This window comes from Oenanthe melanoleuca, chromosome 28 (genome assembly GCF_029582105.1).
Source record: "Oenanthe melanoleuca isolate GR-GAL-2019-014 chromosome 28, OMel1.0, whole genome shotgun sequence".
Taxonomy (NCBI): Eukaryota; Metazoa; Chordata; class Aves; order Passeriformes; family Muscicapidae; genus Oenanthe; species Oenanthe melanoleuca.
The window spans coordinates 442,468-468,175 of record NC_079361.1 but is presented as its reverse complement, the minus strand read 5'-3'; the positions used below and the strand labels follow the sequence as shown (position 1 = coordinate 468,175).

Here is a 25,708-nt window from a genome sequence, read left to right as displayed (position 1 = left end):
AAAATGGTGCTGTGGGATGAAATCACAGCAGGAATGGGCAGAGCCAAGCAGTGCAGAAAGGGCACTGCATTGCTTGCTGAAGTTGCAGTGTCTAATATTAGCCACAGGTCGGATACTTTAGAAATCCTTTCAAGAAGGACAGAGATCCTGGGACAGCTTTCCTGTAATCCTCTGGAGCAGCACACTCAATAGCAGGTCTTTGAGGCTTGTAACCCAAGTCCTGCCAGGCTGCACGGAGAGGACAAATGGCTCCTGGATACTTCGGTCTGTACTTAAAATAGGAACAAAGCTGCTCCCATGTGCCTCCTCACAGAGCTGGGGGAGGGGCTGGCGTGGTGTCTGAGAGTGTCCGTGGTGTCTGCAGCTCTCTTCTTTCTGCTATGCTCACAAAGTTGTACCTTTCACTCAAGATACTGAACTTTGGCACCAGGCAATAAGCCACCTTCTCTGCATACCCAAGGTCGTAAGGATATCCAAGGACATCCAATTCAGGCTGATATATGGCAGGAAAAATGAGCAAGTAAGACAGTGTCCAGACACCAGCAGCAGGAGCAGGTAAGTGAATTGCAATAAGCAGCAGTGGGTCTGGGATATGGGACATGCTGTCTCTGCACAGAGAATCTGAGGTCCTTCTGTGATCCTAAACATTAGTGTTCAGAAACCAAATGACACATTAAGGGCAGACACCAGTGTCAGAATATTGGGGTGGGAGTGTCAGGAAAGAGGGGAAGTGGAGCTGTGTCAATGGGTGTCACCTGTCACTGCAGGATTTAGGGCAGAGCCCAGGTAGCAAACAGCTGCTGAGAGACAGATAAGGGGGACCCAATGTCTCTGAACAAAAAAATTCTTCATCAGGCTTGAACAAATGAAGAAACTAAATGGCACAGAGTTCATTATTATCTAAGTGGGAAAAAGGAAAGTACATAAACCAAAATATCCATACAATGGTGTTAACAGGAAGCTGCATGTTATCTTCCTAGGGAATAGTGTGATCAGCAGTAAAGGAGTGTCTTGAGATGGTGTTGACTGTCAAAGAGGAGCTGTTATTCCAGAAAATTCATAGAAGACATTGCTTTTACAGGAATAGCCATTGGTAGATGGAAAGAGACCTAGAATATTTTCAAATTTTCCTAATTAAGAATGTTCTTTAAATCCCACCAGCTACTCTGCATTTCAGGGTAACTAAGATGGCAGAGACTTGTTCAAAGCACTCCAAGCACACTCTCTAGAAGAGTATGTAATTTATAAAGGCCCTGGAAGTAAAATTAAGCTCTTGCTGCTGTAATGTGCAGGCTTTGATGGCATTCACAGACCCAGGCTCTGCACCACTGGCTCATACATTCCTTTACTTTACTGCAGTACAGTTTTTTGAGCTGGACTCCTTCTGCTTTAGTCATGTAAAACCCAATACCCCATTGGCTACAACCAGTGCCAAAATGGTGCCACGTCTGGTGCCATGAGCAAGCCGACGTGGAGGCACCAGGTGGAGCTGGAATTCATAGCCTCTAGAGAAGGAATTGACAGCAGACTTGGAACAGAGATACCTGCTTTCTGTGAAGACAGTGAGAATTCATTTTAATGACCTGGCTTTGCTGATGACATGAAGACTTTAAGACTCCTCAGACTGTTATTGTTAGGAGTGTTGACATGAGTAATGTTACTGATTCAGAACATGAGCTTTTCTAGAGGGGAGGTTTGGTGCAGTTAATCATGGTTGGGCTTCTTTTGAGAAGCATCAGTGATGTGTCAGCCATAGAATCTGCCCCCTGACACCCTCATTTCCTGATCATAAACATAGGCCTCACCATGATCTACAGGAAAGTCAGTTTCTGAGTTTGTCTGCTACTGATGGCTCCCAGCTTACTCTGCTCTGACAAAAAGCCATAAAGTGATAATAAGAAAATCATATTCAAAAGGATAGTCCTGTTAGCAACAGTGTCTTGTCACATTTCAGGTGTGAATAATTGCACATTCTTCCATGAACTACCTGTGCAGTTCCAGTTAGACACTGTCTCACTGCATCCTTTCTCAAGGAATTCCTCTGAGGAATTGCAGTATCTCCTGAAGACAAGCCTCCCCCTTTCTTCATATACAGGATCTATTTAGAAAGTAGATGAACTAATCCCATGAAAATGCTGTGTCCTGGTCTTGAGTTATAATAGCTTTGGGATGCTCATTAAGATTGAGAGGCACATAAATAAGATATTAGGATGAAGTGTCATGAGAGTCACAACTCAAGAGTGACTTAGGTGCAGGAATCTGCACAAGGTGAGATTTGTTGATGGGCAGATGGACCAGTAAGGCTGCAGTGTCCAGCAGCTGTGCCCAGATCATGAGCCACAGCAAGCACAAGCATTCACTCACCATTGCCTGACCTGGGCCCATCCTTCTCTGGGGGTACCAGTGCTCAATTGCATTTGGAGTTTCAGAGAATCACAGAATTGCTTGAGTTGGAAAGGACCTTAAAATCCACCCTCAGAGGGAAGAATTTTTTCCCAGTATCTCACCTAACACTGTCCTCTGGCAATGGGAATCCATTCCCCCTTGTCCTGACCCTCCAGGCTCTTGCCCAAAGTCCCTCTCAAGCTCCCTTGGAGCCCCTTCAGAGACTAAATGGGGCTCTGAGGTCTTCTTAGAGCCTTCTCTTCTCCAGTCTGAACTAATTTTGCTTACCTCAGGTCCTGCTGACTGGAAGGAACTTCATTTTCCCATTCGAGTGCTGTTCCCATTGGCAAAGGCCACCCTTGCACCTTTCCAGTGCCCAGCATCACATCCCAGAGCTCACAGACAAAATGGCCATCAGGCTTGCTCAGAGATTCATTTGGGCTCACTGAACAGGGTTTCAGAGGGTAACATTCTCATGGACTCTAACTAGAGAACTTGTTTGACCTCTGAACACAATATCATCCTGTTCACGGTGGGCATCTGCTGGATAAATTATTACATTTTATAAACCTGTGTACACTCATAAATACATTGTCATATAAATACTAAGCCAGCAGAGGTTCAGCAGTCCATATTCTAAAATAATCAGTGATTTTTAAGAGTACCTTATATCCTAATTGTTGCATGAAGTATTGAACAAACCTGATAGGTAAGAGACTGTGTGCCCATCTTTGTCCTTCATACCCCTTTGGATGTGTCAAGGTACAGATCCCAAAAAGAATGGTATCTTCCATGGCTTGAAGGCAGCACTCTGCAGAAGGATTGAGTAGCAGTATTCAGTACTTGTAATTCTAAACTCACCATGATTTATGATTATGGACTGCTGAGGCATGCAGGGTTAGGTCTGCTCACCAAGGTTCTGTGTTCCGAGTTGCTTTGCCGTGCAGAGCCTGGCAGGCTTGTGCTAGGTTGTGGTGCTGCTGTGGGTCTGTGTGCTGGGGACCCTCTGGTGAGGACACAGAGATGGGTCCTCCTGACTGGGAGCACTTGGGTCACACCTCTGTAACTAAAAGAGTCACAGCAAACCCAAGGGAAATAGAAGGCAAACAACACCTGAGCATTTTCCTTTGCTCCAGGGGTCTTAGATGTTTTTGTTCCACCTATTGCATGCACTGAAACAAACAGACGTTTGGAAAGCCCAGTCCCAATCCTTTGGAAGTCAGTGGGAGTTTTTGTTCATATCAGTGGGCTTTGGATCAGCCCCAGAAAAACTGCCTTTGTAAATATAGGCACTGCAGATCAAGCACTGTTTTAAGCTGCTTTCAGTGATGCCGCACAAGGAGATACTGGACGACCTTGCTGGTAGGTTCACCGAGATCCCCTGGGGCTCTGAGATGGCCAGAGTTTCCAGACAGAATTGTAACTCCAGGGCCCCAGTACTTCTTGCAACTGTATTCTCTGATACACTGTGGCAGAGTACTGTCCTGTAACAGAGACTGTTTAACTAGCCAGACCTTTGTCAGCAGCTGGATTGTACACTTGCCTAGTGGGAATGCAGCAGGTGGACTCAAATGGTGAGGGAGAAAACTACTAGCAAGTCACTCTGTTTGTTTTAAAATTCTTCACATTTCTGTCTGCAAAGGTATTTATAACTATACTCATCATAACCGTGCTGACTACAGCTTTGGAAAAATCCGGCAAGAAAGAGCTGATGAGCAGCATTTCAGTGAGACAAGAGAACAGCTTAAGTGCTCCAAGAATGCATTATAGCACAGCATCTGTGCTCCCAAGGCTTGAGAGCAAGAATGACGGAGTGGAAATTTTTTTGGCCTGCGTAACAAAGGACAGAATAGATCATAAGGGTGTTTTTTTCTGGCCTTAAAATCTACACAGCTGTAATGTGCTGATTGCAAAACCGTGGTTCACAGAAGGAGCACTTTCTCAGTGTTTCCACTGAAATACCATGTATTACTTTAACCACTGTTTTTCCGTGCAAAGAGCAGCTGCAATTTCGCTGAAGGCACCCTGGGTGCCCGGAGCAGAGATTTCCCTGCGAGGCTGCCCTGAGCCGGGGCCCGGGCAGGCAGAGCAGGGCAGGGCAGAGCAGGGCAGGTGGAGCAGGGCAGGGCAGGGCGGAGCAGGGCAAGGTGGGGCAGGGCGGAGCAGGCCAGGGCAGGGCAAGTTGGGCAGGGTTGGGTGGGGCAGGGTGGAGCAGGGCAGGGCGGGGTAGGGGAAGGCAGGGCAGGGAAGGCAGGGCAGGGAAGGCAGACCAGGGCAGGGCCGGCCTGAGCGGGGCCGTGCCGTGCCGTGCCGACCCCGCCCCTGCCCCTGGAGCGGGGCAGGGCCGGGCGGAGCGGGGCGGAGCGGAGCGGGGCAGGGCAGGGCAGGGCCGGCCCCGCTGCCGCCGGTGGCTCCGCCGGGGCGCAGCGGCCGCTGGCGGGCTCGGTGGCGGCGGGGCCCGGGCCGGCGCTGCCGGGCGCGGGAGGCCGCAGGTGAGCGGGGCGATGGTGCGGGCAGGGCCGGGGGCCGCCCGGGGCAGCGCGGGGATGCCGCTTTTATCCCGCATGAAAAACTGTGCAATTGAGGGAAGATTTTCTTGCTGGCGGTGGAAACTGTTCCTAGAGAAAAGGACGGCAAAGCTGGGCGGGAGGCTGAGGTATTTCGTTTGTGGTTTGAATTGTTTTTAGAAAGATTAAATTTTGTTTAATGATCAAAATTCAAGTAGGATAACGACAAAAAACAGCCAGCCAAACCAACCAACCTTAATTTTAGGCTTGAGTTCCTGAAAACCTCACATCAGATACTTGATAGCAAATTCCAATTCTGGAATGGTTTAAAGCAGTGGGATAAGAGTTAAGTTAGGAGTCACGGCATGAAGTGAGTGTTTCTGGAACGGACCTGTGTTCATTTGCAGTCTGACCGCTGAGTTTTAGCTCACCAGATTGGAAAATGCATCTTTATATACATCAGTTTATCATGATTTAAAGGTAATGCCTTCTTTTGAAAGTGTAATATGGAGTTTTGTGAGATTAGTTTTGTCAAAGTCAGATGGAAGGTGTGTGTGAGAGGATGCACGTGGTGAAGTTTGTCCTCAGAGGGAAGCAACCTCTCCTTCAGCCTGCAATGTGAGCTGGAGTGAAGTGTGAGACTCAGTTAGTGATTGATGAATCTACAAGCTCAGATTTATCAAGAGGCTTGAAAATGCAGAGGAATTTTTTCTGTATTTCTGTTTAAGAAAAAGGACAAAGCTTTTTTTTAACCTGGGTATTGTACAGTTGTGAGATGCTTGTGTTCAGAGCAGCAAAGAAGCTGCTACAATGGAAAAGTGCATCTTATGTTAACCCAGAAGAGCTTTTTATTAAGAATCAAAGCTGCTGAGGGTTATTAGCTGTTAAAATCTGTTGAAATTTGTGTATAATACAAATTTTCTTAATCCAATTCCCATCTCGTATCAAGAGTTATGTTAAGGAGATAAAGTTGAGACTTCACAGGTTGACAGCTGCTTCCAGACAGGAAGGAGAGTAAATACCTACAATGAAAAATTATTATTGCCCTGTCCTTCTGTTATAGTCTACCAAAATCCACAGAAATGTGCTTATTTTTGCTGTTTGTCCAACCAGTAACTACAAGAGACTCAGCTTCTCTGTTCATGCATGGTGAAGATTGGATTAATGCTGCCAACTTGTCATGTTGGGCTTAAGGAACTAATTCTGTGTTTCAGCTCTAATCAAAATAAAAATTTGTCTGAGTTGGTGTCCTTTTCCTGTGTTTTTGGACAGTGTCTGGGGAGACCCTGCATTGGCAAAAGAGAGAGAAGTGGTGCTTGAGGATGTTTAAACTATCTGCTCTTGCCTCCCAGGTCTGTTTGGGGACACCAGCCTGTCTGAGCTCCAAAGCCCCGAGGTTGTGTACTCGTGCAGGCACCATCACAGGCTTCAAAGTTCAGTTTCCTGGTGTATGTCTTTTTTGGCAAAATAGAGCTAAAGAAGGCTTCTTTTTAAAACTTCTCATGGTGGAGCTTTTTTTCTTCACTTCATGAGGTCATCAGATTTATGGAGCACATTTTCATTGGGTTTTTAAGCACCACTTACAGTTTCTGGCATCCTTTTGGGTGCAGAGCTTAAATGATGTCTGATCTGAAGGAGAGCATGAGCTCTGGGAAAGTCAATATCTTGACAACAGCCAATCTTTTATAAACCTGGCAGTGTCCAGTAAACACAAAAATAACTAAATCAGGCATTCCTGCAATTAATATTTTTTTTCTGAAAGGCAGCTAATGAGAATCCTTGATGATATTCATGACCTCAGGAAGGCTCAAGAAGCAAAAGGATGTCAGGAAAGTCTACTTGCTTTCTGTTCTTTGAGACACATAACAAGAAGATTGATACTGTTTTTCCAAATTTTTATTCTGTATTATAACTCTAGGTTTTATAATACCCTAGACTCTTCTCTGCAGAGCTTTTGAGGTTCAGAGAGTTATCCAAATTTTTCTTTTCTGATATGTTTATGGCAGAAAACAATAAAGGGCAGGGAAGGAAGTGAAAGCTTCTGTAGTTCACTTATTTTAGCATTATTGTAGGAAGTGGCTTATGTGGGCTCAGTACACAAAAATCAAGCTGCAAACCTGCTAATTCTGCCTGTGAAAAGTGATTATGGTAAAGGAGTGTTTAGTCAATACACCTACAGGTGACAAGGCTTCAGCCATCTGGGCACACACCTAGGCTTTGTCTCATTTTCTTCCAAGGCAGTTCCAGGGTTGAAGTCCATGGGACTTCTCTTTTTAGAGAGAACTGTGCACAGAACTATGAGTTGGGTTTGCAGTGCTTGCAGCAGATCAAGGGTCCTCACAGCTCAGCTGAAGTGTCTGGGTTGCCACCTGCTAAGGTCATGGTGATTTGTCCAGACTTTGGAAGCAGTTGTTGTAAATGAAAGATCCCTTAGGGAATCTTCAGATCCTGATTCAAAGCAAATTTCTCAGCAAGAGGGTAAAATGCAGCTTGAATGTTATTGCACACTACTTTTTCAGGTCTAAGATGAGCAGGGAATAGTTCTATAGCTTGCTACTCACTCCTGAGAGAAACAGGAGAGAAATACAGGCATTTCAGGGGTTTGGTGTGATGTGATGCAGAGGGTCCCTGCAATTTAGTTGTGTGTGTACACCCAGAAATTGCTTGGGGCTGCATCCATCTTATATTTAGGCTTAATTTTCTGTTTTGGATTTTTTGTTTGTTTGTTTGGGGTTTTTTGGTTGTTTTTTGGGAGAGTTTGTGTTGTTTCTTTGTTTCTTTTCTAGTTTTTGTTTCTGGGGTTTTTTTGTTTGATTGGTTTTATTTTCATTTTGTTTAGGTTCCTTTTGCAGAGGCCAGTAAGGACTTGATGATATGAATCCAGATATTTCCAGGTATGATATAGCAGATGGGCATTTGGAGCTCACTGGAGGTACAGTTTCATTAGCTTGAGCTGCATTTCTGTAGAGAGAGGTGCCTCCTTTTCCAGGTCTGGGCCACTTGTCATTTCCCCTTACACCTTGCATTGAGCCTGCACAAATAATTTTGAAGCCAGGAAGTGAACTGCACTGAGGAGCTGGCGTGGGGTAAAATCACCCTCAAATAAAACCAATAAAAGTTTGGTTTAAACCCAGATCTTTTTCTCGAGCTGGTTCTTGTGAAGCCTCACAAATTGCTGTGTTAAGCATGGCAGGGTGGTGGCAGTGAGGTGGGAGAGCTGGCCAGGAATGGGTGGAGGTCAGGGCCCAGTCTTTGAGGACTCTGTTGGTTTACACTGGCTCTCAGTTGTAAGGAACCTGTCTCAGCAGGGGAATCTTCATGCTGGAAAGAGCAGCAGTTTCTTTTTAAGGGCTGTAGTGAATCTCTCCACCCACCCATACAATCTTAAAGTAAACACATCTGTTTCTTTTCCCACTGTGGTCATCCAGTCTTAGGCTTTGTTCAGGTAAAAGCAAACTTAGAAGAAAGGAGATTATAGAACATCAAAGAACTAACATGCACAAGTGAGAACAAATAGTCCATCTTGATTTTCCTTACTGTAGGGTGTAAGTAACGTGTACTTGTTCTTTGAAATGCTAGAAACTGAGTCTTTATATCACAACATTATCTGAAAAATCATATTTGTTTTATAAATTTAGACTCATTGGATGTATCCAGACATTACTATGACATGAAAAGTACACAATAAAATCCAATGGGGATGCAGTTGAACTGAGGGGCATGCAGTTTTGAGCTGACTCCACTTTAGCTGCACATTTAGAGCCTGTTGATAAGAACAAAAGTGTCATAAGATTTCTATACTCAGAATTATTTATTGTGCTCTGTTTTTTATATCCTGTTTGTATTTCTAATGTCTGTTCAGGTTTCTACCACATAAGAGAAAAGCCATGCTTTCATGTAAAGGAAATGCAGAAGTCAAAAGTCTTACTTAAAAATAGAATGTTCTTTAGGAAGCCAAAATCTTGTAATTATTTACTAGTAAAATTAATTATCCTCCTTCCAGTTAATAATAATTGAGTGATTGAGCACTTCAGCTGAGTGTGTGTCAGGTGTAGAGTTCACACATTTGCAGTGCTGTTTCATTGCAGTGCCACACACTGCAGGTTCTGTTGTAAAAGCTGCAGCTTTTGAAGTCCCTAGAGCTGAGAAGAGGTGTACAGTGACCTCTGCCAGGAGCTGGGGCACTGCCCCCTCCCAGCAGCATGACAGCCCTGCCATGGGCAGCACAGGCTCTGCTTCTGGATCAGTCCCAGGAGCTGTTACCCAGCCCAGGCTGCCATGAGGGGCTGAGCTTGCAAAGTGTTGTTCTTTTCTGGATGCATCCTGGTACCACAGGTGTAGGCAGAGCTCCTCTCCTTTGGCCTTCTGGGCTCTCCTGGTGTGGCTCAGTGCCCCTGGTCTCACACACTGACCTGGCTGTAGAGTGCTTTCCACCTTAACCAGGTGTCTGCAAGTCTGTAATCCATGCCCTTAGCCACCCTCCTCATTTGAATAAAGCTTTGCACTTTACTGTGGGTCTCTGCTAGATGTGTGTATTCACCTTTAGTATATATGTGTCAAAGATTTAATTCTGCTGATGCTCTATGGCAGATTCTTCTTAAGTACAAGGAAAACAAATGTCATAATTTTCCCAGTTTTGAAAATCCATTTAAAGCTGTTCTGTTGGGGGTCATTTTTGTAGTGCTTCTCATCTTTACTGATGAGTATGCCTCAGCAGGTTTGTCCAGAATTAAATAGCAATGTCAAGAACTCAGTGCATGTTCCCCACTCCTTTTCCAATATGCTTCAGTTTGAATTAATTCAGGAGTTTTATTTGGAAAAATGGGAAGTATGTTCAAAGAGGACTGCAGTAATTACGTAAACTTCAAGACTGATTCACCTTTTACCGAAACTGGTTTTGATAAGAACTAGTATCTTTGTTTTAAAAGTCTGTTCCAAAAATAAAGAAATTCTTCAAATACTTTTCTTTGTGAGGCTGCTGCACTGGTAGCCACAGGTATGGCATATGCCTTCCAACCCAACCAGTGCCGAGGCTTAGAATCAAAACAGATGAGAAAAATAAATTGTGAAACAGGTAAACTACAGGCTGGATTCAGATTATTTTGTTTGTAATAAGCAATGTTATTTTTATCCTTGAGGTACTATAAGAGTTTTTGGGACCATGGCTTCCTTGTTGTTCATCTGTCTGTCTTCACACATACATGAAGGATCCTTCTGCAGGGTTTGAAAGATGAATTGTCAGAGTTTGTGTTTAATGTTTTCAAAGAAAAGATCAGAGGAATTTTTCTGTTTGGAGAGGATACTGAATTAAAAGCATGAAAGCAGAATTCCCCAAGTAATCACTTCTGTGTGACTCTTCTTGTAAAGTTGCTTGTGGTGAGTTGAAGCAAGGAGACAGTGACCCTCGGTATCGGTATTTTAAAAATAAACGCTGAGCTCAGCCAGCATGAATCAGGGCTGTGCTGTGGAAGCCAGAGGTGCTGGTGGTGTGCTGGGGGATCCAGCTGGCTGAGGCTGGCACTGCCCTTGGCTCAGGGCTGGGTCTTCACCCTCTGCAGCTGCTGCAGGCAGCATGGTGTTGGCTCAGGCAGGGCAGAGCAGCTGGCTGCACTGAGGTCAATTAGTGTCTGCTCTGCAGAGGAACTGGCCCAGGGAGGAATAAATGTGGTGTCATATTCAGTCTCAGATCCCCTTGTGGCTGCAGCAGAGCAGGAGGAGGAGTCCAGCTTAAGGAGTGCTTGTCAGAAGACCAAGGGGCCACCAGAGCTAAGCATTATGAATAAGCCCTGTGTCCAGCAGGATCATTCATTAAAAGGGTCCCACTGCATATGGAGTTAAGCCATCCCATAATGCCAGAATTGCTGGATGGCACAGTGTGGTTGCAGCCTTCAAATCTTGACAAGGAATATACTGTCCTGTAGTGATTTGTTTATGTAATAGGTAAAGCTCCATTGGAGGCGGGTTTTCTTCATGTTAGGCACTATTCCAGCAAAGAAAAGAGGATAATGCTTATGAAAACAACTAGAGTTTTACATTCTGCTTTATAAGCTGCTCTTATCATGGAGCTTTTAAGTTATCTGTGCTTAATGAAGAGTAATTCATATTCACATTTGTTTTTAAATTAATATCATCATGTGGTAGATTGCATTACTCATTAAGCAGTAATGCTTGTGAAAAGTGAGTCTCAATGCTTTTAATCTTGGAGAAAGGGAAATCTTTCTGTCACTTGCTCTCACAATGTTTTTGACATATTTTACTTTTGTAGTAATGTTGGGAATGTAGATGTTCTCAGATAAGGTTTTAAGTTTTGTGTTTTGAAATGAAAAATGATGAGAGCATGTACTAGTTTTACCGGTACAAGTATAATTTAAAAGAATCTTAATTTTAGCCTATTTTTCCCCCCTAATCTTTGGAAAAGACTGGGGAGTTTGCAGGAACAAATACTTGGGAAACTGATGGAATTGTTGATACTGAAATTTGAAGCCAACTCATAGAAAGTAATTAAAGCCTGTGTATTTCCTGCATAAGGGAGGAGAGCGAGGGTTGTGTGAGGAGTTGCTCGCTGTGTGTGTAGATGTACTGCATTGGAATGCCTCCCTCAGCTTTGTGCAGTGGATTAATCCTGAGTGGTGGGTAAGCACTTTTCTAATCTATGTTGGCATTCAAGATGATCCAATTCCACTTTGCTGTTTCATCTTTGCAAGGTCTGTGGCAGAGATTGCACAGATCGCTCCTTTAGGCCTCCTTATTTAACACAGCAGTTTCTCTGGTTTTGACCCAAGGTCAGTTGTTCCAGAGCTCAGTGCTTCGCTGAGCTGGATGCTCAGAGGTGCTGGTGTGATGAGTTAGAAACTTTGTCTTTGGGGAAATGGCCTGGCTGGGGGAGAAAGAGGGGTAAGAGTGCTTGATTCACTGTAGGGCTTGGCTGTACAGATTAGGAGCAATGGTGACACTTTGGGCTGCAGGGAAGTAGGAATTGTAGGTGAAATTAAGGGTGAGGAGCTTTTAAGGGCTGCTACAGACTGTGGAACCTGGTGTGTGGCTGAAGGCAGAAGGACAGAAGAGGAGGAGTTGTTCTGGAAGGGACCAGAAGGGCTTGCCAAGGGTGATCCTGAGAGGACAGGTTAGGAGAGAGCCATCAGACCACAGCAGCATGACTATTTAGGAATGTTTGTGCTCGAGGAGGGCTGGAGAGGCAGGTAGTGCATTGGAGAAGCATTGCACTGTCCCATGAGCTTGTAAGAAAGGGGCTTTATTGGTAACTGTGTTTGTATTTTGATGTGACTTGAGTATGGCTTGAAAACTTGAATCTATTACCAGCTTTTTATTATTCCAAATTTTTAAGTTAGAATTAAACTTTTTGAGGTCTGATATGTGTTTGTTGAGTAAGAGGGTTAGTGATAATCAGTTGAATGATTTCAGTTGGCAGTAGAAAAACTGTCAGGGATATGTATTGTCATGAATCATCTGGGCAAGTATTTTTTGCTCCTCCAACATCTGAACATCCATGTTCATAAGCTGGGTTGTAGGGCCAGAACTTGCCTTTGGAAGAGTTTATCACAAAGTTATTGCTGCCCAGGCTCAGTCTTGAGCCTTATTCAGTGTATATTCTCACAGTGTGATTCCTTTTTGGTGCCTTTCTCTTCCAAAATCTGTCAAAAGGCTTCTGTTGGTGTATGAGCTGCTTGTTGGTGCAATCTTTGCAGATAAATAGCATTTTTGTTTAGAGGCTTTTTGGCAGTTTTTACTGTCCCTTAACTTAGATTGAAGGACACGGTCTCATTGAGATTGCCTGACTCTTTCTTTGGTACTGGTGAATTTAGAGAAAGAACAGGTGAGAAGGTGAGAAAGAACAGGTGAGAAGTAGTCTTTGTCTTGATTCTCTGAGTGATCTTCCAGCCTGACTTCTTAGCTCACTGTAGCCTGAGGCAAATAATTTTATTTTCTTCCTCAATTCTATCAAGTGATGTCAGACAGTGATGGCTGTTTCTACGGTGACACTGGAGGAAATAGTAGATGTCAGGAGAAAGAATGAAGGAAAAAATGCAAAGAAATTGATAAATAGCTCATTTGGGATTTATAGGTGCCTCCTTCTTATATTTTGCACTCTTGAGAAACACACATAGGTCTGGGACAGTGTGTCTGTGTTGTGTGGAGATGTAGCTGGTGCTTTGAGTTCCTCAGTTGCTTTACTTGGACACCAGTGGTGTCTGATGTTCTCACTGAGCTCTAGTATGGTCTGTAGCTTTCTGCACAGTGATGTGGCCTTACCCAAACAATCAGCACGCTATCTCCAGTGGTTATTTGCTGAATTTTTTTCTGTTTTTACAGTTAATGTTCAGTAGCAGAACATTGTTCCCAAGTATCAGAAAAACAAGGTTTATGTTACCTCACTCTGCCCTGGAAGTAACCCAGGAATGTTACTTCATTTAATAATTCAGCCATGGACTAGGTACCAGCCAAACAGCAAAGGTCTTCAGCTTTTGTCTCTATTGCTTTTACCCTGATAATTTCACACATCACGTTGTTTTTCAGACTAGTTTGATGAGTGCTGCAGTTCAGCCCAGGTTTTTTTGCAGCATTAGGAGGGAAGTATCTCCAGGTTATTGGAGGAAAAATATGGCAGAAACAGCCGTGGTACTTCAAAATTTGAATGCACCTTCTTGGGTTTTTTTTTTTTAGTTTCAGGAGAGGAGATTTGTGCTTCTTCAGGGACCTACTTGGTAGGATTTAATGGGAGACTCTCCTGGCAGGTAAAGGTGCTGATCTTCCAGGACACCCAGTTCAAAGCACATGTCCATCACAATGGACATCTTCCATGGTAGGAAGACCAACAAAAATGGTAGGAGGCAAACAAGCCTCCATGAAAGCAAGCATGAGCATGGAACTGTTGTTTGAGCTTAAACACAAGCATGGAGCATCAGGAAGGTGTGAGTGGTATGAGTGGCCAAGAGCAATATAGGAGTGTTGCCTGGGCAAGGAAGGATGCAGGTAAAGCCAAAGCTCAGCTGGGGTGAGGAATGTGAAGAGCACCCAGAACAGCTTCTGAAAGCACATTGGTAGCAAGAGGGAGGCTAAGAAAGATTTGGGCACACTGCTCTGAGCACCTTCTGTCGAAGGAATGGTGAAGCCAGAGGTATTCAGGGCCTTTTCTGGCCCTGTTTTTAGCCGAATAAACTAATGCTTGTTTTTCACTGGGCAAAATCAGGAAGTTGCATTCATCCCCCTGAGTGAGGGATGATTGAATGGGAAGAGCTGTGTGATTTGCATTCTGGTGTGGTGAGAGTGCAGCTGGAAGCCGTGCTGTGGGCCAGACCTGGCAGTCTGCTCAGGAGCCAGGGGCTCGCAGGCAGAGCAGCCCAGCAGGGACGGAGCTGGCAAGAGGAGCAAAAGGTGTGGGAGGTTAGTGTGTAATTGGTGCTGGGTGAGGAACATGTTCTCTGCAGATCTAGGTAAGAAAGTTTGTCTATTGTGGAACTTTTATTTGCAGTTTCAAATGTTTGCTTGGGTATTTTGTGGTTTTTCTGGAACAGAGCTCTCCCAAAAGATGGTGTTCATGAGAATTTTTGGCTTTGAACAGAGCAGCACATGACTTGGAAAATGAATTTATTCTTGTGTAAACAGCAGATATGAAATAATTTGGTAGGAAATGTCAGCTGGTAGATATAAGTGAAGAGAACATCTGAATGCTAGGAAGTTGAGGGTAACTGGGCATTGGTGGAGAAACAAGGCTGCAGAAATAATTTCAAATTTTCAGTTTTCTTCCAAAGAAGAGGATACAGAGAACAGAGTCTGGGTGAAGAAGGTGAGCCTGGAGAACGTAGTGTTGGTGATTACAAAGGTAAGGAGGCTGTGGTTTCATTTCTCTTGCTGCTGGTCAGAGTTGAAACGTCTTATTTAATGCAAAAACAAATGGAGGTTCTGCCAGAAGCAGTAGTTTTAGGGAAAAGGGTGTGTAGAGTCACAAGAGAAAAATGAGAAGGCTGGGGAGCTAGAGAAATAAAACCGAATTAGCTGCAGGGAAAAAGAGATTAATACCAAAACCTGTACATGTGATTGGAGAGTCTGCATCAGTCATGGCCAGAGTAAGCAGGCTCATAAAAATCTGCAAAAGAAGTTCAGAGAAAGGGAGGATGATGGGTTCTGTAGGAATGTTACTTTGACAGGGTGAGGAGGCATGCTAGGAGAGCTGCGGTCAATAGGTAGTTCATGGACTGGAACTATATGGAAAGGTTTAAATATTTTTTCATTACCATAGGAGGACTTTCTTAGGCATTTTTCTTAATTGATAAATTTTACCTGAGTCCCTTGGACACTGTGCATCCATGATTAAATTTGCATTTCTAAGAAGAGCCTTAAAATGGTGAAGAAACAAGAGAAACATAGTTTAGAAAGGGATCTGGGCAAGGCGAATTTTTTATGAGTAAGGAGATACCTGAAAGCAGGTATGATTCTAGCATGGCTAACAGATGAGGAAATGGACATATCAAACAAAGCTGAAGTGAAATTTGAAAAGCTTTGTGTGTTCCCTTTAGGCAGGAGACTCTAATCTCTGTCTCAGTATGCTGAAAATAATGCTACATGTAATTAAGAATTTTGGAGCAAAGATTTTTTTATCCATGAATTTTACAAAATCTTTAGTGACTTTTTAATCTATAAATTTTACCAAATCTTGATATATATTAGAAGAAATGTATAAAAGATTTTTAAAAAATTGTCCTAGAACTATAATTGTGTAATACCAGTATTGTGATCATTAGTGTGAAGGTTTAAAAAAAGAAAAACCCTTGGAGATTAAGATACTAAATATAAGTGTTCAAAAGATAGCCTGTGCTGTGTTAGTCAGAACTTTATTTGTTAAAATAAAGAGACACAGTAAGTTTCATGTCTAAGCTAGTTACTTCTGTTGGGTAGCTCTAACAGGTAGTTTTAGTTGAAGACATCAGGATTATGGGAAGTATCAAACAAGAAACTGGCTAGAAAAGCTATCAGGAGAGAATTTACCCATGGAGTTCTTGACTAATTGATTTCTTAGTAAAATGAGCTAAAGGTTCAAATGGATAACAGGCAGTGGAAACTCAGATTTGGGCAGTATGGACCAGAGTAGGGCAGGAATGCAGTGGCTCTTCAGTTTGAAATAACAGAAAGCTTTACAGCTATATGGAGGACTTTGTTTCTTGAGCCCAGTTTCTTGAGAAGATGGGACAAGCCTCTCTACTTTGGTCTCTAGTATATCAAGACTGAAGAGGCTTTTTTTGGTTTTCTTTAGCCTTAACCCCATGGAAAAATAAAGCAACTTGACTCGAGAAGCCACATAACTGCAGACTTCTGTTGGTGTGCTTCCTCATTAATTAGTGATTTCCCCTGTGGCAGTACTGTGTTGCTGGGGATAATTGCATCCTGGGAAAACTGGCTGTACCAGGAAGGCTGCTGCAGGAATCCCTCCACTGCTCTTGCAGCCAGGTCATCAACATGATGCTGCACTTAAGATAATAAGACTTGCTGACCTAAATGGCTTGGCCCAGAGCCACTGCAGGGATGTTTGTACCTGTGGCATGGTTCACCCACAAACCTGGATAATCCACATGCAGACAATGGGCCATGTCTGCTGTAACTGAGCACTCGAAGGCCTTTGTAGCCAGTACTGTGTAAGCCAGATGTGTAAGCTGGTTCTCTCTGTTTTGTCCCCACCCTTTATCTGCTATATTCACACATGTAAATTTACATGAATATTTGTGTACCTATATATTAATGTTTTGCTTGGGAATGGAGTCTGTAAGGGAAGCAGCAGAGTAACTCTTTGAAGATGCAAGCAACAGTTAACATTGCCTGCGTAAACCTGCTTAGCCATTTTACTTGTGAGACAAGGAGTAACCTCTTTAGCTGGATGCCCTGCTTCTTCTCAAACAGTTCTGCTTTGAAAGCCAAGTGCAAACCTGGCCTGAGGGGTTAAGTACAGTGCTGTTGTGTGGGTGCTGTGTGGCTCAGGGTGGGGAGTGCTGCGGTGCCGCTCTGCCGCAGGCACTGCGTGTGCAGCAATTCCTGCTCTCCTGGAGCAGCTCTGCAAGCCCAACAGCCCAGGCCTTTGTAATGCTGAGGATTCAGATGAAACCACTATGTTCATAGAAATTAAAGAATCCAAGCAACACCAGGAAAGGCAAGATTCAACAAAGTAAGTGCAGTGGATGGGGCTGCTGGGCTGCAGAGTCCGGTTGCTTCAAGACCTTCTGGCTGTGTCACCTCAAAGGAGCTCAGTGAATTCCACCTTTCCTGTCTCCTCTTGGTGCACTATGGGCTTGGGAAGTGCTGAGGCCTTGTCCTCCCTGTCCCCATGGTGTAGCTGTGATACTTCTCTGGTTTTAGTTTCATCCTTACATGTACCTTCTAAAACCAACCTCAAGCTGTCCTTTCACCATTTACTATTTTGTTGGCTGTTTACGAAGTCCTTGTGTTGATCTGTCCAGTGTTTCCCACTGTTGCTTTTTATTTCTGTTCTTGCTGAGCTCTGTGTGAGGGGGTGTTTTCTCTGTTAGCCTGTATTCTGAGCTGAAGGACTTGGTTTGTGTGTTACAAAGCTACAGTGCAGGATGGATGCTGTGTGAGGTGTAAAGAACTGAGAAAGAAATGGGCCCAGTTACACTTTTCTGTGGGTGCTCAAAGGGCCTTTAGACACACCATTGTCTTTAGCTTTGTCTTCCAGCAGCCTTGACTTGAGAACTTGACCTATATAAATTGCAAAAGATATATGTGTTGCTTCATGTTGTACCCTGCTCTATGTTTTTGCAATGTGTAGAGACAGCTGCAAAGATGAAAGAGTATTCCATGAGAGTGATCCTGCCTATCTATATTTTGCACATGAGAGTTGATTAGGTAATGGCTGTTTGCTTCCTTAGTACTTTGAATCTATATATTCCCCCTAAGCAAATTGGACATCTATTTTGTATTCTCCCACAGAGAGTCCCCGGTGGAATTCAGCTGCTGCTCTCTACCAAGTGGGGTTTTGTGTTGTTGCCATATATATACAGTTCTGGAGGGAGAATGTGGGATTGTGTAGCTGCAAAGCTGGTTGTGATGATAACTTTCCTCAGCATGCCTTCTGTCTGCACAGTGGGAAAACCACTGAAGAGATGTTTTTTGAAGAGCTGAGCCAAGGAGGAAGTGTAATTTCTCCCTAGACTTCTCCTAGACTTTCTTAATGCTTTTCTCAATTAGAGCTGAGATTTTTAACAGCTGAGAAAATTTAGCAACATTTTGAAGTTGGTGTGTTTAGTGCCTGTAAAGTTCATTTCAGTTCAGGCACCTCACTTAGGTTGTCTGGCTCTTCCAAGCTGTATCCAGTGCTGTCTGAAGTGCACGAGCTGTTTTGGCGTGTTGTCACCTTGCTTCATCATGACAGGATAGTGAATTCATCCTAGGCTAAGCCCATAGACTGTTTGTTTCTACAGACACATTCTGCTTTAAAAATGCAGATTTTTATGGAGAAACCTAGGTTCACCCAGCCTATAGGAAGTTTGAGGGCATACTGAAAAAATGGTTCACCCAGGCTTGGGGGTTCAGCACAGCCACCCTGTCCATGGCACAGAGCTGTGTCACCCCAGTGGAGCTGTACTGGTGAGCAGCACGTTTACTGAGTAGTCTGAAAAGCTTTTTCTGGCAGGTGTGGATGTGTGCTTCAGCTAGCTCTGTCACCAGTGAGCTGTCACCAATCTCCATGGTCCTGGCTTCAGGTGTTTTTGCTGGAGCTTAAAGGTAAAGGAAGGGAACTGTTGCTGCAGGATCCCACAGCCCTGCCAGAGGAGCAGGGGGTTGGTAGCAGATGTTCCCACATCCAGACAACCTTGGTGGGGACAGGCAGGTTGTACTTTAGGTCCCAGAGAGCTGTAGAGACTTGAGATTTGGCAGGCAGTTCAAAAACTGTTGCATCCTGCTTGTCAGGCTCTTATAACAGGATTTGAAGAGTCTGTAAATCCTGTTTATCTCTGTTTTGTGTGCCAATGGTTTTTGTCCAGGCATTGTCTGGAAAGAGCCAGAAGAAGGAATGGAGAGCAGCCTGGAAGTGGGATCACAACTGCAGTTTCCAGAGGTCCAGAAGCCACAGCAGAAAGAAAATGCTGCTGATTATTGTCAAACTGAACTGATTATTGTCAAACTGAACAGTAAAAGATCTGGATGTTCTTTTCAGTGCTAGTGAAGCCATACTTCCACTTCTTTTGGTTGCAGTTCTTCAGTATGTCAGGCTCTTGATTTTTAGGAGGATTTTTATGCTGTGGTTTTTACTATGAAAAGCTGAAATAAGGCAGTGCAAAGTGGAGGAAAAGAATGCATTTTTCATAAGATGGTTTTCCTTTTCCTTTGTGGAGAAGGGGAAATGTTTTCCTGCTTTCTGTGTATGATATATAAATCCTAGATAAGATATGTATTTTTCTATAAGTGATTAGAAAGTTTACATCCACTTACTATCAATTACACGTGTATTTTAATCAGCTTTGTCCTCAAACCAAATTGGCTGTGCATGTGCCAGGAAAAATGAGTCAAATTTGAAGAAATAGCATCCTATTCTTCCCTGTTGTAGTCAGATCAAAAGACACATTGAAGTGAATAGTAAAGTCCAAATCAAGAAGAGATGTTACATTTCCTTCCAGTGCTTGAAGGGAGCCTGCAAGAAAGATGGAGAAATTCTTTTTACAAGGGCTTGGAGTGACAGAATATGGAGGCATGGCTTCAAACTGAGAAACAGTAGATTTAGATTAGATACTTGGAAGAAATTCTTCCCCATGAGGGTGGGGAGCCCTGGCACAGGGTGCCCAGAGCAGCTGTGGCTGCCCCTGGATCCCTGGCAGTGTCCCAGGCCAGGCTGGACATTGGGGCTGGAGCAGCCTGGGACAGTGGGAGGTGTCCCTGCCATGGGAGGGGTGGAACGAGATTCAAGGTCTGTCTAACCCAACCCATTCTATGACTCCATGGTTGTGATTCAGACTCCAAAATTGCAGAATGAGTTTAACAGAGAAATTGCATCAGAATTAAAGATGCCTTCAAAATAAAATGACTGATTCATTTTTTATTTGATTGGCAGTTCTTGCAGCAAATGGGCTAGGCCTTGGGACTGTGCTTGAAGAGAAGCTTTATAATACTTGGGCCAGACACTAAATTATATGCTTTTCCCCTTGGTCTCCTAAGGTGGCATTTCCTGTGCACTGTTCTGATTTTCTTGATGGGCATTTCATTGCCATTTCCTTCTTCCATGCCTGCACAGAGTCTGCCTTCAGAGCTTGTGTGTGGAATGTTGTTACCAGCTAAGAATGAGCAGCCTGCTCATTGGGGGGCAGTGCAGCTCATATTTGTGTATGAGGTAGAGTTATCTAGGAGCAGTATTTGTGTGTTGAATGGTCATATTAACATTCTGTTGTCCTTTTTGCTGCTAAATTCACTGATATATATGTAGATTCTACATTCAAGTAAGGTCTTTAAAATTACATTAAGAATCCAGCACAAAATCGACCTAACACAAAAATTCTTACCTGGAAGTACCTTCCTTAATAATTCAAACTAAAAAGCTGATTTTTTATTTTTTCTTTTATAAGGTGAGGTCTCAGAATAATAAGTATAATGGATACACACACACACAGATAATGGAATTGCAATCTGTAAATAGAAACAAATGAATACAAAATATCAAAAACAAAAATAAGAAAATACATACATAAAAAAGTAGAGCAGACTTGCTGCTTGCACACAATACCCAGCTGTAGAGAGGAATCTGTGAACCTAAGAAGCTTGGCACTAATACTCTGTTGAATTCTGAGGCACTTTTCTCCATTTTACCCTTCTTTTGGTTTGGTGCCAGGAGTCAGCATTTAGCAAGCACATGATAAGAATCTGTGAGCAGGTTATCAGTCCTTGGGCAGTGCTGCGTCCCACATCTGTTCTGCTTTGACAGCCAGATGCAACCTCAGCAAGGGTGTAATCCTTCCTTGGCTTCAGCTGCTTGTGCTGACAGGTTTCCTTGTGTGCAGGGCTCACTTTGTTCTGCTCTCTCCTTCCAGGATGGCTGGCTCTCTGTATGAGTGGCTGTGGCAGCACGAGTTCTGGCTGCCCCCAGGAATCACCTGGGAGGACATGCAGGAATCTGAAGACACTCATTACCCTCAGCCTCGTGACCTCCTGCTCAGCATCCCTTTTGCCTTAATCTTAGTAGTCATTCGACGTGCCTTTGAAAGGTAAGTTCTTTAATTCTCTTTGGCTTTCTTAGGTACAGTGGGAGCAGTTTGGGTCCAAAAGCTGCCTTCATTGTCTGTGCCAGGGCATGATTGAAGAGGTCCACAGGACTCCATGTCACAGGGTCTGCTGACATAGATGCATTTTTCAGCTCCTCCTTTTCAGGCCTGTGTCCTGGCTGAAGGAGTGTGTTGAATGTAGAGCACAAACCCTACCCTTAAGGTCTAATTGCAAGCATTGTGGCTTCATACAGATAAAACATGTCAGTCTAGATGAGGTTTGTGTGTGTGCTTTGCCTGTGTGTGTGTGTTGCATGTTACTTGCTGTTTCTGGCTTGAGTGTGGCAGAAATCATGTTAAGACCCCATCATACAGTCAAGCATCCTTTATCTTGGGTGATAGAGATCTGGAGTATTGCACCTGAATAAGTGCCTCAGACTGGGCTGAGCCTGTGCCCTCAGCTCCAGCCCTGCCTGGCACAGGGTGTGTGGCACTGACCCCCACGTGGGCTCAGCAGTGCCCCTGCCCTCCACTGCCCTGGAGATGGATTTGTAGCTGCTTCCTCTGACTTGAAGTGTCTACAGACCCTTCAGTGCTGGGCTGCCAGGATTTCTGCTCCTCTCATTCTGCTACCTGATCTGCTTTTGGGGCTGCTATTTGCAAACTCTGAGATACCATCTTCCAGTGCTGGCACAGGAAGTTTGTCTGACTCAAGGATCTTTCTGGTCAGAACCATTTTACACATTACACTTCAGAAAATTTGGGGATTGTGACAAAGGTATAGCAAAAAATCCTGCTGGTATCATTGAGTTTTGTTTAAGTCCTGAACTGGTGCCATTGCTTTATGCAGTTTGGTCAGTAGTTACTGTGGTCGGTGACTCGATTTGCTGGTGGAAGATGGAGATTTTGTACAGCATTAACCATTGTGAAGACTGCAGAGCAAGTCCCCATTCACGATTTTGAACACATTTTAAGGTGTTTTTCAGTATATTCAAAATCTAGTATTTTTAGTAGCTCTCTGAAGAGGTAATATTTTGAAATCTTCAATGGTTTTAAGTTTAGAAAGGAGGAAAATGACAATTAAATTAACACTTTATCATTCTTACAACAAAATGGAAATGGACTTTCCTGTAGACTAGAAAGATGTTTCTTCTGCAGATTCTCTGTAACACAAGGGTAGCTTGGAAAAGCATATAGAAGTTGAAATGAATCAGAGCTCTCCTACAATAATCTTTTCATGTAAAAATACTGCCTGTAAGTTGGGATATTTTATTAAAACCAAATGTGTGAATATTTACTGAAATAATAATTTTAGGATGATACAAAATTGAAATTCAAATATCTTCTTTGTAAACAATGTGTTTAATGTGCATTCCATAAATTCCATAGTTTTTATCCTGCACTTTCCTGGGGACGCAGGCATCTTGGATACCCTGCTCATCTGGAAACCAAGGTGCTCTAGGTAGCCAGTAAAACACAAGTGACTCACATTTCTTCAGTGCTGATGCACGAGGTGTGGCTGGGCTCCTCCAGGTAGGCTCTGCTGGTCGGTGGCATGGGTGTGTTCTGGTGTGGAGCTGGCAACCAGGCCCATGTGCCACACTGACCAGTTTGTGGCCCCCAGTGCAAGACAGGACCAGGGAGAAGGAGGAGCCAAACTCTTCTGCTGTGGAGGCTCATGACAGGGCACGAGGCAATGGGCACAAACAGGAACACATGATGCTCCATCTGCACATACAGAAACTCTCTTACTGTGAGCTGTTTGAGCATTGGAGTGCTTTCCCCAGAGGGGGAAGGAGTCTGCCTGGGCAGAGATAGTGACACCCAGCTGGACCCAGCTCACTCTCAGAGTTGGGCTGGGTGGTCTTCAGAGGCCCTTTCAGCATCAATGCTGTGCTTCTGTGACTGTGTCCCTGCATTTGCCTCCCTCCTGCCACAGCACTCGTGCTCAATCTAAATATCTTTTTCATCTACTTTTAGATGCCAGTGGCCAAATAAAAAGATTTTTTTCTTTCTCATCCAAGTGCTGCCTCAGCTGGGAGTGTTTTCACAGGCCTGGTCCTACTCATTAATTTTAAAGCTGTTTTGATTCACAAACTTCATTAAATAAAAGCTGTATGTCACACCCTTGAAAAAGATAACATCACAAGCCCATTTTACAGGTCCAGGAAACCTATAATCATAGCACTATTTTACCTATGCAAATTACAAGCCGGTGTTCTGAGCTGTGTTCTTGTTTGTCCTAACTCTGCAGTCATTTATTTCAGCATGACTTTTTCTCATTCTGAATCATTACTGTTTCACATCCAGTTCATCCTGAAGAAGAAAGCTTCCCCTGGGAAGGTGAGGTTTGAATCTAGCCCTCAGCTTCTCCATTGCCTTATCAGTGGCACTGGCCTGTTTAAAATAATTTACACCAAGTTTGAGAATTGCAGAAGGAAGTGTGTGTTTATTTCTCATTTTCTGTGTTGATTACCCTGACTGCATATCTTTGTGCACCTGGTCTGCAGATCAAAATGAGTGGCTGTAACAAGTATACAGGTTGGGGTTTGGTGGCTATAGCTTGCCCTCTGGCAATTTATTTTGCCCTCAGCCACCACCAGCTATTACTTGCACCTGTGCAGTGGCTGCCAAGTTTTTTTCTCTCTAGATAGTTCCTGGTGGTGCCTCCTTTGGGATTTCAGACATGTTATAATGTCTTCATATGATTTAACTGTCAGAACTCCAGGTCAATAGTAAGAGGCAGGGGAAGTCTGGAGGATTTTCTGCAATATTTGCATCATCCACTGTGCTGGGACCAATTATTTCATCCTTTTTTTGGGCATTAAACTTGTGAAAAAACCTGCTTCCTCAAGGATGGATTTTCCTCTCCTTTGTACTGGCTGGGGAAAACTGAGACAGCAACATCCTTCTAAAAGCCAGCTATGCTGGGTATGAGGTGGTGGCCGTGGGAAGAGGACCTGGAGTGTCTGGGTGTGGCCTGGGAGAGCTGAGGAGGTTGTGGGTGCAGCCCTGGGGCAGAAGAAACAGCTCACAGGTCGTGAAGCAACTCTCCTGTGAGCTGCTTCGTGCTGAGGAAGGTGGGGAAAAGTGGATGCTGTGCTGGAGAGTGGAAAGCCCATTAGAGCTGCAGTGCTGGGCTGTGCCACAGTACTGAGGCAGGAACAGGGGGAAGCAGTTAATGATGTCCTGAGAAAAGAGAGGACCTAGAACATGGGAACCTCCTCTGTTCCTTTAATGTTTCCAGATTGCACTTGTGAGTGGGAGAGATGTCCTGCAACCTTAACTTGGACCTTGATTTTAAGCACCTTTATACCTTAACAGAATTTTTCCCTGGACATAGTCCTGCAAGGATGTTGTCTTCTCTTCTAGTTATGTCATGTTTAAGACCATTTTTTGTAAAAATCAAGTTCTTGGGGTGCAATGGTTCTGAAGGAATATTGCAAAGTGTTTCTTGCCTGCATAGTTATTAAAATGTGGCAACTAAAGTGCTTTAAGGAGTAGTAAAGCCATTGAAAACCTGATTTACATACAATTTTTGATCTGTCTGATTTTGGACTTGTCCAGGGATTTTTGGGTCTTGGACAAGTTGAAAGGAATTGCCAGTGAATTTGAATCCACACAGCTCCCAGATTTCACTAGAAGAGGATTTTAGTCTCGGTGACAGGCTGTGAGCCATAGGTTGTACATTTAAAGAAGTGGATGCTCTTGGTCTGCCAGGAACAGATACTTGGATTCAAAACCAGAAGAAAGAAAGGACACCAATTCTGAGTATTTTATTTAGTAATGTAACTTTCTAAAGTTTATTGGCATAGAGACTTTTGTGGTTGATCAGTAATCTGGAAGGATCTGGATACAGACAGGGCTTGGTGCCAGGATGAGGGACACTTTGTAATATTTACCTGGAAATGGACCTGACTCAGTTTGGGCAGCAGCACCAGAGAGAATCCAGACCTTGCATCAAACGGGGCAGTCAGTCTAACTGGTGTGAAACATCCTCCTGCAAGAGAAGGCAGAGACTACACCAGGAACACAGCCATAGATAGCCCTCTGCCAAAGGCAAGCAAGAGGCTAAAAGAGACTGTGCAGTTCAAAAAATAGAAGTTCAGATTGCTGCTGTCACTGGTTCTGCATTTCTTAGTGCTTGAAGGTATTTGCAAGTGGCACCCATATAAATAATAATAAAAGAATCCACCCCCAAAGTTAAATTATTTATTGTATCTCACACTAACTCTGAAAGCCTCTGCAGAAGGAGTATAGCCCACTTTTGAAAAGTGGGGAAGTAGTATTTCAAGCCCCTTCAAGATAAATCCATTTGGTTTCAACTTCAGCAGATTTTGCACAACGCAGTTTGTTCTGTGATTACTGAATAAAGTGCCTTGGTGAGACCTCTGCCATGTAAACCATGGAGTGAGAGATGCTCACTGATGGAGTAGGCTGGTGATGAGCACCATCTCCCTGACACTGACTCTGAGAAGGGCACAATTGAGTCCTCAGATTTACCCTTTTGTCTGCAGAGAGCTGATAAAGTGCCATGATGAGGCTGTCCCTGCCACTGAGATGACATATCTGTGATGTTGAAATCAGTATAAGCATCATCCT

At 43.8% G+C, this 25,708-nt stretch overlaps 1 protein-coding gene across 3 annotated transcripts in view; it reads left to right on the top strand.

Moving 5' to 3' along the window:
• The first annotated feature begins 312 nt into the window (after positions 1-312).
• CERS4 (ceramide synthase 4) overlaps positions 313-25,708 on the top strand; it is a 46,161-nt gene continuing 20,765 nt past the window's right edge. The window contains exons 1-3 of one of the 3 annotated variants that reach the window (XM_056512455.1): positions 313-555; positions 7,732-7,786; positions 20,936-21,109. In XM_056512455.1, the coding sequence (XP_056368430.1) occupies positions 7,767-7,786; positions 20,936-21,109 (194 nt within the window). In that variant the 5' untranslated portion in view covers positions 313-555; positions 7,732-7,766. Of the gene's footprint in view, positions 556-4,754; positions 4,878-4,943; positions 5,042-7,731; positions 7,787-20,935; positions 21,110-25,708 lie in introns of those variants that run through there. The other 2 variants (XM_056512456.1, XM_056512454.1) reach the window with 2 other exon arrangements.